This window comes from Buceros rhinoceros, unplaced genomic scaffold (assembly GCF_000710305.1).
Source record: "Buceros rhinoceros silvestris isolate BGI_N320 unplaced genomic scaffold, ASM71030v1 scaffold18698, whole genome shotgun sequence".
Lineage (NCBI taxonomy): Eukaryota > Metazoa > Chordata > Aves > Bucerotiformes > Bucerotidae > Buceros > Buceros rhinoceros.
In genome coordinates this window covers 36,852-51,731 of record NW_010427649.1, presented here as the reverse complement: position 1 = coordinate 51,731, position 14,880 = coordinate 36,852, and the positions used below count along the sequence as shown (strand labels likewise).

Sequence of the window (14,880 nt, the reverse complement as noted above, 5' to 3'; positions counted from 1 at the left end):
CTTTCCCTTTTTTTAGAATACTGTGAGCAAAATTTCCTTTGCTTGAGACTTTTTAAAAAACCCTTCTAATCATCACTAGCAGGATAAAATAAGCAATATCTGCTTCTTCTTGCTCAGTGCTTCTCCTTAATACATGCATAGAACTACTTTGCAGTTCTTAATATTTTGCAATTAACCAAGAACTCAAAATTATATATTGAGTTGAAGAGTACAGCCGACTGTGAAGAACAGAAGTTTTCTAAGAAACAGTTCTATTAACTTAAATGTAGATGCTTCCAAAAAGAAAATAACCACCCAATCTGAGTTTTTCTTTTTCCAAAACGGTAAAAAAAGTATATTGCACATTATGCATCATGACAGCTAAATTTTACTGGAATTTCATCGTCAAGTTTACTTTGAGCTTGTTCATTTTACTGTGAAGACACGGAGCTGACCAAACAGCACCTGACCATTTCTCTATGCCATTATGTAGATCAAACAGCATAAGCAAAGACAGAGGCCTTTTTCCCTTTCCCTCAGAAGCAGCAGTAACAGTAGTTACTGCTGAGAGGCAGATTTCTCCCAGTATTTGTAGAAACTAAATACTTTTGTTTCTTCCTCCTTTGTCAAATTTGTTTGATACTGGCCAAAGGACAAAAATGATAGATGTGAACATTAAACACTCACAGGAGCCTCATTTCTTTAGCAAAACATAGTTAATAATACAGGTTTGCTGAAGAACCTAAAACAACTACTCTGAAACCAACTACTACAATAAGACTGCCATGTGGTACCATACAATTGCATGTTCTCAACTCCATGCATTCACTAGTGAAGACATCCAGAGTTAGCACTTTATTTCAGTAACACACTAAAGACCATGGGAATTCAAGGCAAAGGGAAAAGATGATGCAGGATGTAGCAGAATTTGCATGTTGAAATAACAATATTAAAGAAATTAATTAAAAAGTAATAGATCAAGGTGTCTGAAAAACCCACCAGAATGACAAACATTAAGTATTGCTGCTGTCACTTCCCCAAAAAGCCTGCACTAACCATCTATGCTGATACTACAACAAACCACTGAGGTCAGAACAAGATCGGGAGCACTACTGAGAAGCATAATGTCTGGGCAGAAACTGCAGAACCAAGACACAAACATGGTAAGACTAAGAGGGAAGAAAATATTACCGAAAAGATAAAAGAGGGTAAAAAAAAAAAATCAAAACCAACACAACTCTATTAACATACAGGAAGAGTTTAAATATTAACTTGCAAAACAAGATTGGATTGAAACTTTATAGAAGTAGTAAACACAACTTATTAGCCTTGAGACAAAATCAATACAAAGGACTTCAGATTTGAGAATCAATGTGGTGAAAAGGATTCTACCAGTGTTCCACAGAGAACAATTTCAAACTGCAAGCTTCCATAATTTTACACAACTCGTTTGCAGTGCATGCCACCTGAACATGACCTCTTAATCTAACTTCCCATCAACGTTATTTTAGAACGGACTTAAGTATTAAAAGGGCACATGAAACAAGCTTCTGTTAAGACTAATGGCAGTATTAAGAATTTCTATGAATAAGTAAACTACATAGAAGAAAATGCTGCTTACCTGAAATGCCAGCTGAATTGTTTCCAGAGTTTTGGATGGCTTACAGACAACTGATAGAGCAATGACAAATTCCCGAATATCAATTATGCCATCTTCATTCTGTGAAGGCAAACCTCACCTCAAAACACTGCAATTTTCTGAGACCTTTCATAAATAACTAACAGTTGCTAAAGATTGAGAATATTCAGAAAGATCATTACATGCGCTACTGCAAAAAAAGTCTCACTGGAACAATTACATTAGGGCAAGAACCTACATCATTGTAGCTCTGCAGGCACTTTTCAAAGTCTCAGAAGTCACAATTAAAATATTCTTAGAAGACAGTGCAACTACTGTCACCCTTCATTTGCATATTATAGTTAAACCACTTGAATTACCAGCTTGAAATTGAAACTGGAGAACCAGAGAGCAAAGCAGCCCAATTTATACCCGGAATACATGACATCTGCTTTTTGGTCTAAGAGAGAACACTGTGGACATATCCACCTCCTGGCCTAAACAGCACCTCATCCAAAGAAAGATAGTAATTTCCCATTTTGAGTGATTGCCAGAATAATGAAAACTGTCTCATTTGCCACGTTCCTGGGTCCTTCAGGTTTCAGGCATCCTGGAAGAACAAGTGGTTTATTTACAAGGTAAGTGAAATACCTGTCAGCTAATAAGCATTGCATTCACTCGCAACACACAGCAGCAGGTTTAGCATGAACCCATCTTTCTTCCTCTTTATATTTTGCATCCAGAAACAAAAATAACTTTTGTCCAACTGACACTCTTTTCAAGTTCTACTTTATTTAATCGATAGGTGCTCTTAACTTGCTGAAAGGGAAATGCAGTAGGCAAATACTACAGTGAAGTGCTCAAAAGCACTTATTTCTGGCCCAAATCAGACCTCAGCTGGAACAGAATTAGGCTAAAGCAGAATTTACCAAAAATCATACAATTTTTAAACATGATGTTGCTTCTTACCTCATCAAAAAGTGCAAACATATTTTCTAATGTGGGAGAAACCGGAAATTCCAAGTATGCTGAAAATTTTTTAAGATCAACCTTTTCTTTTTTCATTTTCATGGCACTTGCAGTATATTTCTCAAGATCATCTTCAAGCGTTTCTGGCTTCAGCCTAGAAAGCATATTATTTTTGCACATTTTAAAAATAAACTCCGTTTTAACAATACAGATTTTAATCTACCAAATGAAACAATGGATGATAATGGCGTAGAACACAAAATCTGGAATCAGAATTACTGAGCATCTTTATTATAAAATGGTGTATTACTGTAATTTTAAGGGTCCCATTAGTTCTTAAACTGTATTAGAAATTACTGCAAGGGCTTAGAAAACCTGGTCATAAACTTCTGTCCTTTATTCTACCGTTTATAAACTGTATGTGTAAGCAGTTCAACATGAACAAGAAGCGCAGTCTGAAACTAGCTAATAAATACCAGGCACAGAGAACTAGGTGGGATTTAGGTCATCTGAATATGGCTGTATTGTAAAACAGTAACATAAACCAATTAAGTTTCCAAATTTACTAATGTCACTGAACAGGAAGGACCTAATGCATCTTGCCTAAAAGAAATCAGGGATTACATAATAGCGATTATACTGTTAATCCTGTTTGTCAGTCCTCACTTTTCACATTCATTGGATACCATTACGAGGTGAGGCAAATGAAGTTATAGCAGTTAATACAGCTACAGATATTCCCTCAGTCCTTCTGACTGCAAAACCAGATGTTGACTGATGAATGGACAGCTTTATATTTATGCAAATATCTACTGCATGGTGCTTGGGGTATTTTTCCCCCCTACGTCAAGCTTCCTGTTATTGCTTTGCAAAAAAAAAAAAGTCTTACTATGAATATCATAAATCGTGCTGCAGGTATGTGGAGAAAAGTAAATTCTCTCCCTAGTACAACATCTACCAAATCTTGATCAGCAGGTTTCCTCTGAACTGATTTAGGCTAATGTGGGCATCCAAACTTTCCAGTTTGAAGACAAAAGAAGCCCATGAAGTTTTCTACAATATTATTCTGTGGTTGTCTGTTTTGCTGTTTGCTGCTGCAAACAGAACTCAAGCTCACACCAGAATTGCTGCCAGACCACACATGGGACTCTTCAACAGCTTCCTCTCGGTGACAAGAATGAATAAATTACTTAATACCAGCAGTCTCAGGAGCTTCTGAAAAAAAATAAGAGAACTTCTGATAGGAAGATTATCTGAAACATCAGCTCCAGATCTTGATTGCTTGCTGAAATGATCCTTCCTAATAATCATTGCTTTTAAGTAAAAACACAATTACTATGCTGTCTGCCATTACCTAAACTGACTTACCAAAAACGCACTAATTGAACTCCAAGCCTTATATTTCTCAACTGTAAGATCTGAACATGCAAGAATTCTTCCAGAGACTCAACAGAACATTCATATGTTCTTCATCCTGGCATTAAAGCATCTGTATCAAGTTTTGGTCCTACGCATGTAAAAAGAGCAGCAAACCACTCTTCTGCAAACATGCCTTTTCCATGATCAAGTAGAAAAATAGCAGGAACAAAAGAATCCATGGAGGACTTGAGATGCTCACAGAACTCAGCTTCTCACTTGCACGTAAGAAGTGTCCACAGATAATACCTCCCAACTGTACAGCCGAAATGGATTTCAACTGCAGGATGAGGACAGCTGGCATCCAGATCCTCCCTGAGATAAGCCACAGCTGACACAGAATACACAGCCTAACATCTGTCTCTAAATCAGAGAGATTTGACTTGCAATGAAATTATACAAAAATCCACCTTCTGTAATGTAGAGGGAGTACTTGTTTGGCAAGAGGCTTGTAAGATCTCCTCTTCACCAGTCGTTTAAGTCCAAAAAGCTAAAAAGTTTGAAGGCAAAACCTTGTAGGGACAGTAGCATGGCTTACCATGAATCTCACAGACATCTTGCGGTTTGGGTTTTGTAAATAGAGAAAGACATGTGAACCAGTCTCAAAAAGAGATGTGGATCAGCACGGCAAACTTACTTCTTGAGCTTGAGTATGACTGCATTGTACTACCAATAATCCCAAGGGAGCTCACTTCCCTCTAGTCCTTCAGGAATCAGAAAACTGATGTGTGGATGACCAGGACCCACTATGCCGAAGTCTTTTGAAGCCAAGTATTCCAAATCCCACAACATATTCTGAACCGATGTGAAATGGTTTGAACGTCTCAAACCCTTTAATATTGTTACTTTTATCCCAGTGGAAGCTATGAAAGCTAGAAAGCCAACTGTAGACATCTTTGCTCATGAAATCATGCTTACTTGACTAACGGCTTCCATGCAGGATCTAGGCTTTAAGATACATAGCATTATTTGCCGCTGTGGAGTGTTGCTTCATTGTTTAGGCCAGTGCACACTAGAGAACAGAAAGTCATTCCCAAGTCCCTGAAGATGGAAAGGACATTTTTCAAGATTAACAGCTCTGAACATTAAATCCTTCACAGCAGACTTCACAAGGAAAACCAGATCCCTGAAGGCAGGATATTTTGAGTATAATTACCACTATTTTTAGCAAGAGAGATGTCTCGCCTCCTTAACACTAGTTTTAGCTGCATCTGACTATTTGAAAACAAACTCCTTTTTTGCATGCTGGGAACCTGCCAGAAACCTCCTAATGCCTCGCAGAGCTGGAAGTTGCATAAGAACAGCTGGATCTTGTAGCTAGCTACTGTAAACGGCAAGTTCAGAGAAACATGCCCTAAGCCAGAAAAACACACTACATTCAGTTTTACGTCTGCTGATGCACTTCTGTGCAACTTCTTGTCATAATGGAGAAAGAAAACAGAAGAGCTGCAAAACTGACCCGAATGCTCTGGCACACCCTGCCTTGATCCACAAGGCAGGAGCTATCATGGTTGGTATTTGCTATGTTAAGCCTGATGCATGATTGCCTCCTGTAATGGACAGCATTGATTTTATCATGAATGCAGAAGGACAACAGCCTCCAGACGTTTTTTCTTGTTGTAGATGATCTCTGAACACTCTGAAGTCATGCCACTGTTAGTTACATGTGAGGGGTTACTACTTTGGGGATGCAAAGCTCTACCTACCATCTGGACCACCGTTTCAGACACATATGGACAGCAGAAGTTTGCAACACAGTCTGGATGGTAAAGACTGTTGAGCAAGAATAGACAGGCACCAGGCCTATGAGTTTAATTATCTCCTCCCTACGAGCCTATAGGCGTATTGCCTAGTAGGATCCTCATGGTTGTAGCATGTCTTTTCAAGGAAGACATCACCGGTATCCATCATGTGGGTACAAGACACCAATAATACCGAGGCTCAGGAAGGCAAGGGATGTAGTTAAGAATCCAAAAAGAAGTCCAAAATGAATTGCTGCCCATTGTTAAAGATAAAAATTTCTAAGACTAATCCTACTGAGAAAGCTAGGAAATCTAGAAGGTGAGAACAGGGGATTTTTCTGAAATCTAACCTGAAAAAGATGATTTGGTGCAAACCATACCTTTTGAAAGAAAAGGCTGTAATCAAAGCCATACTGTCTTCAGTATAAAGTACAGAAGAGTACAAAGAACCTCAGAGCCTGTACACTAAATGCATACACCAGACCAAGAACCTGCCAAATCAAAGGGTCTTGTGCCACAAGTACATCAATAATAAAATGCACTGTGATAGCATATTATGTTTTCTTTACTTTCTGTATTTATTGCTCTTTGAGGCACAAAGTGGAAGCCAGCTACCATACTGGAAGAGTATTAGTGCTGCCCAGCCTCCCCAAAAAATTGTAATAATTTAATTATAATAAATGAAAAAAATTCTTATTTTTTCAAGAATATTTGCCAAAGAGACTTCAAATGAATAAGGAAAATCAGGAAGTAGAAAAAAATGACTAAAACAGGAGGACATGAGACACAGCCACTTCCTAGATGTTCCGAATCATACCTGAGGTTTTAAAAGCAGAAGATTTGGGGAAAAAAACAACCAGGAAGCAATTAAGTAAATAATGCAGCAGCAGAGTACTGAATGTCACCACACTGAAGGGCAGACAGAAAGCAAGATAAAAGAGATCAGTAAAAAGAAAAAAATTTGAAAAATCATGCAAGGGATAAGGAAACAGTGATCCTTAATCTGTCTAGAAGTTTGATGAGGCTAGTATCAGGCTCAACAGAAGTGTAACTGCTTGAGGACTAATGAATGCAGAATTTGAGAAGATGAGACTATCATTAGTTGATGTCATTGATACAGCACTTGTTCTACCCATGTCCGGTACAAGCCAGCTGAATTTCAGCCAGTTGCAACCTGGCAGCTGTACAGCTGTGTTAGCAGTGCCCAAGCTCTTCACTAGTCGATGAAACACCAGAATTTGCTGCTGTGGCTGTGTGGCTTCTAGGCTGGATCCCATCCAGCTGAGCACAGACTAAGCAAATTCTAGAGACAATGATGATGAATTCTGTAGATACATACTGTGAACAGAAATGTCTCCAGCGCAGCAAACTGACATATAACTTGATTTCAAAGAATCTAAACCGAAAACAAGTCTGGATTTCCCTTACTATACAAATCTTGCATTTAAAACTGGATGTTATCTTGAAAGTATGTTAATGCTCAAAAACAAGTATTAAGACTGGATGCAAAATCCATTGGATAAAATGCACTGTTCAAGTCATTCACAGATGTGACTGGATGATCATAATGCCTCTCTGGCCTCAAAACCTTTGAGGAAACAGCAAAATGACTGCATCGACATCAAGTGTACATTAGAGATGAAGTCATATTACAATCTTCATCCAATTGTGCCAGAAAAATACCATCGCAATAACCTTCTTACTGGTACATATCCAAATCAAGACAGGATACTATTTCACCAATGTACAGTTGTTCAAATCAGACAGGGAACTTTTGGGTTGTGAGGAACTTCACTCACAAATGCGTGTAATCATTTTAGAGACCAAACCAAAATCCCAGAAAAGCATAATTTGAATGAACAGCTTTAAAATTGAACAGACAGAAGCCAGACAATTTAACAAGAGGATTAAACTGAATCCCAGGATTATCAACTGCATAATAGGAGATGTAGGTGGTTTTTTGGCTCGCTTTTTGTTTGTATGTTTTGTTTGCTTATTTTTTCTTAGTACTGTAAATTCAGAGCCTTTGGAACAAAGAAAGAATCATATCCCCTTAGAATTCTCTCTTATCCTACTGGAAGTCTTTTCAGATAGAAGTCTTGACAATGAATTAATATATGCTTGTCATCTGAATGCACAATGTATGCTACCCTACATTCCTTGTTCACCAATAGATCTTTCTTTTTTTTTCATTTATATATACAAGCTGGAAAGTGAAGAAAAAATAGTGAAAGGAAATAAAAACTTGAAACACAAAACTATGCTCTATACTTTCAGATGAGGAGACAAAAAGTAGAAAAGGGTGTTTGTATATTAAAGCAGGTAACAGGATGAGGCTGCAAATTTAGTTCGTGGTTGTTCAATATGACAAGAGAAAAATTGAAAAACTGCAGCAACAAGTTTACTATCTGGTTTATGTGAATTTTTTCACTGTTTGCTGAAGCTTTTCTGAAAGGTAAAGACAGAAGGAACTGGAGCTGTGAGAAGGGAGGAAGAGAGAAGCCCCACCGCATATACTAAGATACAGTTTCATTAGAAAGTCCACCTAGCAATAACCTACTCAAAAGATCGACGACGACTTTGTGCTTCTTGGGAAAGGATGACAACTCTGCCGTCGCTATCTTAACATTAACCAGTGTCAAGACTGGTATGACAGCACTGTTCTCCCCTCACAGATGTCACAGGAAAGAGCAACTGACTCTTAACTATACCAAATATTAGGAATCTCACAGTATTCCTGACTGTCTTCAGGAGACGTCTTCTAGTTTTGATCGGGAATGAACACTTCAGACACACTCTGCTCACTTACCAGTCAGTTAAAATATGAATTTTACAACCTACTCATTAGAATCTAGGGGTGCTACTTGCAAGTGGAGAACAGTATTGGTTTAATTTTATAACTGTTTTCCTGATTATAATATGACAACTTTCAAACACATTCATAAATGTAATATCGTTATATGAAGGGAAAACTATATAAACGTAGCTTTGTAATAAAGATGCATTTTTTATATAAATATTGTATATGCTCACCCAAGGCTTCTCACAAGCTTTGCAAATTCTAAAAGACAGGTGTCTGGAGGCAAACGAAGTTGTCCTTCAGCCAAAGCTAGCTGACAGTCTTCAAACGTATAGTCTGTCACTGAAACTCCCAATGCCCTTGAATAAACCAAAAAAATAGGGTAAGGAAGATAATCTAGGAAAACTGAGCAGAATCATTTTTTTTAATAGCAAGAAATCCTTTAACAATTACGTGCTCTATTCTGAAGAATTACAAGGAAGAGCCCATCAAAGAAAGTTCACATACAAAAAATGAAATATGGTACTCTATCGATTGCAGAACATCTGTTTTGACTTTACAAGTACAGGAAAAATAAAAGATCACAAGGAAAAAGTCAGGCAGTGCATAAACTTTCAAATTCCTTAATATCTTCCTTAATTATTTCCTTAATAAGTGAATAACAGGGTTTTTCAAAATTATTAATATAGAACAAAACCATTTATTATTAATAAGAACTTAACATAATTATTACTCCAACATATTAATAAATCAATATTCACCTGACCAGAACAACTATTACCTTCAGATATTAAAATTATACAACAGGCAACATTTTTCTGTAAAGAATGGCTAGAACATAAAGTATAAGTGCAAGCAGAGCTAAACTCCAAGCAAACACAAATTATTTTTATGTCTATGACATAAGAGAGGTAGAAGAAAATATACTCCCAAGTTTTTATATTCCAAACAATTAAGTACTCGTTTTTGCTTTTCTTCTAACTTGATGCTTTATAGTAATAGCAGTTCCAAAAGGTAATTCCAGGAAATCCTGATATTTTAATTCCACTGCATTTACTGTGCCAAAGTTGGGAGAGAGACACTCCCATTTGCAAGAGGCGTTTAAGAACATAGTGTACAAACAAGATGCAATTTAGAAAGCAGACACTGCTCCTATTTTATCTACATTAGTACAGAACATTATCTGCTGTGTGCAGCCTTTTCTAGTTTAAATTTTCACAAAATTTTTCCTTGATTTACCTTCATTCCTTTAATCTACAGGGTTTTTTTACCTGATTTCATCTGTGAAGTTAATATACAGTAACGGCAAGATTGATACAAAACCCTGAGGCATGAGACGGTCATTTTGGCTTTGATGGAAACTGCATTAAATTCTATTCTTCATTATAGCCAGTTTGATCTGTAGTGGCAATTACCTCTCACGCAATAACCACTTAATTTCTGTTAAGTAGTCTCTTGCACGGAATCTTGTTACAAGGCCTTTGAATGCCAAAGTAAATAACATAAGCCAGAGCTCTTTCATCCACCAATTAACAGTCATACTTCAGGAATTCTAACACTTTAGTAAGATGCACTTAACATCAAAGTTACCGATCAGTGTTTTTCTCTTCCCTCCAAGGCTGAGAAAGTCAAATATTCAGAAAGAACACTTCCCTAACAGATATTCAAGTTCGAAAGTACCAAATATGTCAAAAAAATTAGATAGTATAAGATACTTATGAATAGAAGAGGACATACAGTGGACGCACAGTGTAGTGAGTTTGGATGAACAGCCTCCCCCTTGCAAGAAAAAAGCAACAAATGGAAGGAACAAACAGAAAATGCCAACTAAAACAAAAAGATACACAGAAAAGGCATAGAAAATTACATAGAAAAGGCATCTTAAAATCCTAATCCTGCAGGCTATTAAAGGCCAGAATGCCTCATATGGGTGATCCTAAGCAATTAATTTCCTTCAATTTTTTCACTTCGTGATTTGCTCCTCTTTCATCATTCTACTCCTCCTATGAAGAGTGTCCTAGTAGCATTTGTAGATCAGTACACCGCGAACAGAATGGACAAGAGGTTCTTGTGATAGCATATTTCATCCCATAGACTTGTGGCTAACACAGTAATGAACGCTGTATAAAATCCAGGTGAGGAATTCTCCCACGCTGTGGGAATTTAAACCCATTTTCAATTTTCACCTGACAGAGATCAGATATTGCAGGTCTTGTCAACACTTGTATTACACGGTATTCAGCATAGCATTGTATTATACGATATGAAACCACTGGTACTGTACAATACAAAAATCAATTTTCCTTGAAAGAAGAAAAAGTGGTGAATAAAATCCTGCCAGTTTAGATTACTTCCTATTCTCCTCTTTTGTACTGCGTGCGCATTAGATCATCCTTATAAATTTCTGAGCAGAGCAGCCCTGCAGGGAAAGACTTGGGGGTGTTGGCTGACAGAAAACTGATTATGAGCCAGCTATGTACACTTGCAGCCCAGAAAGAGAATCACATCCTGGGCTGCATCAAGAGAAGTGTGGCCAGCATATCAAGGGAGGCGATTCTCCTCCTACACGCTGCTCTCATTGAGACCCCACCTGGAGTACAGGGTTCAGCTCTAGGGTCCCCAGTGTAAGAAAGACACGGACCTGCTTGAGCAGGTCCAGAGGAGTGCTGTGAAGATGATCATAGGTCACTTTCCTGATGAGGACAGGCTGAGACAGTTGGAGTTCAGCTTGGAGAGGTGGAGGCTTCAGGGAGACCTTATATTGGCCTTCCAGTACTTAAAGGGGGCCTCCAGGAAATATGGAAAGGGATTCTTTATCAGGGAGTATAGTGATAGGATGAGGGGTAGTGGTTTCAAACTGAAAGATGGTAGATTTAGATTAGATTTTATGAAGTTATTCTTTACTGTGAGGGTGATGAGGTACTGGAAGAGGTCACCTGGAGAAGCTGTGGATGCTCCACCACTGGAAGCGTTCGAGGACAGGTTGAAGATGGGGTTTTGAGCAACCTGATCTCGTGGAAGTTGTCCTTGCCCATGGCAAGGGAGTTGGAACTAGATGATCTTCAAAAGTCCCTTCCACCTCAAACCATTCAATGATTCTATGATTCTCTGTCAACTGTCAGTGAAATAGCCAGACTCCTAGGGCAGCAAGGACACACTGTAAACAGTACTATCCAGAGTGGCTTACATAGAAGAATGTGGTAATAACCAAAGATCTTGTCCAGCCAGGCACGTTACACCATACTTCATCAGATCTTAAGGCAACAGCAGGTACAGCACATAACAGAAACACAGGAACTTACAGGCAATCAGCTGAAGCATTGGGGAGTTCAACAGAAAAGGGGAAGTGGATTAAAAATAAGTTAAAAGAAGAAATTGAAAAGTGTGAAGTGTTCATTTGATACAAAATGACACACCAAATTAGGGAATCAGAAGTGACAAGATGCCAAAGAAGTTTCTGACAGGACAAAACAAAAAAATCCAGTATAACTCAGCAACTGATTAAAGGTGGCAATTAGGACAAAAATACTTTTTAAAAAAAGCATATTCTCTCAAGGAGAATGGAAAAGACAGACAAGTTAAAACACAACCATAAGGTGGCAAGCCAAAGCAAGAAACAGTAATTTATTAAAACTAAAAGCTAGAAGCTTTTCAAACACATCAAAAGAAAGATGACTAAAGAAGGACCAAGCCACTCAGCCTGGGAGAAGGGTAGACGCCTGACTGACTGCCATCCCAGAACCAAAGCCAGATTTAAGTAATTACTAAATAATGGTCCCCAAACATGTTGACGGAGCCTAGCCAAAGAGGAATAAAAAAAAAAAACAAAACAAAACCCACAACTAACCAACCAACCCCAAACTCACGATACAGAACAAATTCCAAACCAAAGCAGGGATCATCTCAGAATCAGCCAAACCATAAGGGGAAAATACAAACTGCATTTTTTTTTTTATAGCTGTGTGCAGCCCTTACAGACGGAGTGGTATCTGGGCCAGACTTACAATGCTATCAGTACAGGAAAATTCCCACTACAATTAATGCCTGCTTGTATGCCCAGTGTCACCACATACACAAAGCAGGATTGAGAAGGATAATAGCATCTTCTCTTGCTCACCTGTTGGTAATTTTACAGCCTTTGGACTTTCAAAAAAAAGCCAAATGAAATGAAACAGTCTATTTATATATACATCCAGAATTCCAGAATTACGAAGATCAGAAGTAAAAAGAGGAAGAAACAACTTCTGCTCGCAGTAGAGTTCAGCGATAGAGGCCAGAACCAAGGCCAGATACACAGAGTTCAGGGGTCTCTTGAGTTCAGAAAATAAATCACTAAAGCTGTATAGAGTTAGCAGTTTAAAAAGGACCTTGACTTCAGCTCAGAATGCTGAAGAAACTGAAGCTGGGGAACATTTAGTTCATTATTTGTGCTAAGACTTGTGAATATTTCCATTTCTCAGAATAAAGGCTGGCATACTAGAGATCACTAGAAAGCCTGGGTGCAACTGCAATTCACAAGATTTTCTACAGAAACAGTCACAAAACTATCCCAACTTATCTCCACGGCAATCTTTCTCTACTTCAATTCAACTGTTAAGAAAAAAAAACCCAAACATTTCAGTTCGAGATGCAAATTGCAAGTGCAACCCGATGTTTTTAATAAACTAGGAATAACAGCTTTTCCTATATATTCATCTGGAAGCATTTTTTCCCCCTCTTTTCTTCTTACTGCCTCTGTTTTCACAGTCAGTTAACCGGAGCCTGGCCTGTTTAATGTCCAGCAATTTCATAAGGGCAGATATGCATGTCCGGCTTGACATACCTTTTCCGCTCCTTACCTTCCCTGAAATGCTATTTACCTTTCATATCACACGACATGAAATTCCAAAGTCGGTAAATCAATTAAAAAACCCCCCAAAAACCAAAAACCCAAAGGCCTTCCTGCAAACCCAATCTCTTATACACAACAGTTGTACTTTTGTACTTTTCATATCCTGACTTCTCACACCAAAGAGCTCCCTACGTCTAACATTTGTGCAGTCATAATATAAAAAATTACCAACTTTCTCATTTTTCGCATACCAATCCACTACACATGCAGAATTCCGAACATGAAACAGAACAGGACTGCTGTAATATCCAAAGAGAGAGAAAATAATACAGGCAATATTGTGACATTCTGAATCTACACTTCACAAAAACATTTTCACAATGTTTTACACTGTTAATAAGCAGAACTGAACTAATCTAGAAAATATTCCACAGGCTGCTCAAAAAAGCCCCTTTATATCAGCTATAATATTTACAGGATGCTGAAAACATTAAAAGGATATAAAATTTGCTATTTTACTTCACTATCAGGTATTTAGGGAAAAGATACACAAAGCATGGTGGACAAATAACCCCAGCTTCTAGTAGTCACCTGTACAGGAACTTCCTGAACCAGAGAGTATTTGTACCACTGTGTTTTAAAATCATCGACGGGCCAAATTTTTTTACAGTATATTTCAGCTCTGGTGAATTCATTTTATGCACCTGGTAGTGAACAACACAATTCTGCACATGTTTTAAAGAGTGTTTCCATTTACTTCCGCTGATCTACTGTTGAGTGCTTTCTATCTCTTCTGCTATGGAAATTAACAGACTTTCCTTACTATGAATTTCCGGAACACTAATGATTTTCCTGACCTTAAAAACAACCCTTCTCTTTCTCAAGCTGAAGAGCTTTCACCTATTTAGTTTTGGAAGGCCAGGGTAGAGTCAGTCCCTTTTCTTTCCTTGGACAACTACTACTTTGTGGCATTCTCCAAGCAAATGAAGATCCAGCTGTAAGAGTCTGGAGTTCACATCAAGAATATAGTATCTCATGATGGTTTCATTTTCAGACAGAGAAAGCAGCTGCTAGCAGCTGCATTTATTCCTTGTGTTAAGAAAACGAGTCCTGTAATTGTTGGTCTTGTAGGATTGTACATCTCAAATCTTCAAGGGGTGAAAAATGAAGCTGTTTCTCTGTGTGTTGTCAGCATACAAAAACACAAGAGTGAAATATCACTTAAAGATTTTATTTCTTCCCTGAGTAAACCAACTTAGCAAGAAGCCACACAGAGTTAATCCTGTTCAGTAACTATGTTTGCCTAATTGCCACACTTACAGCGTTCACAGAAATAAAGAGTGCACAGTGTAGTTCTCATCTCCAGTTTTGCATATGGCCTGAAACCTAAACAAATGGCTGCTTAACTCCAGCATGTCAGTAATTCCACTTACACTGATCGTCATGCCTTTGGTGGTATAAAAATGACAAAGAAAAGTCTTGAATTTCAAAGTTGAGTGCTGAGCATCCCAGCCACTGCTTCTGC

At 38.0% G+C, this 14,880-nt stretch overlaps 1 protein-coding gene across 1 annotated transcript in view; it reads right to left on the bottom strand.

The window, feature by feature from the left end:
* Positions 1-14,880, bottom strand: part of LPCAT1 (lysophosphatidylcholine acyltransferase 1) — a 50,270-nt gene that overhangs the window by 4,673 nt on the left and 30,717 nt on the right. Inside the window, exons 9-11 of the mRNA XM_010141997.1 lie at positions 8,758-8,883; positions 2,567-2,720; positions 1,601-1,699 (exon numbers count right to left, since the gene is read on the bottom strand). Of these exons, the coding sequence (XP_010140299.1) occupies positions 1,601-1,699; positions 2,567-2,720; positions 8,758-8,883 (379 nt within the window). The remainder of the gene's footprint in view (positions 1-1,600; positions 1,700-2,566; positions 2,721-8,757; positions 8,884-14,880) is intronic.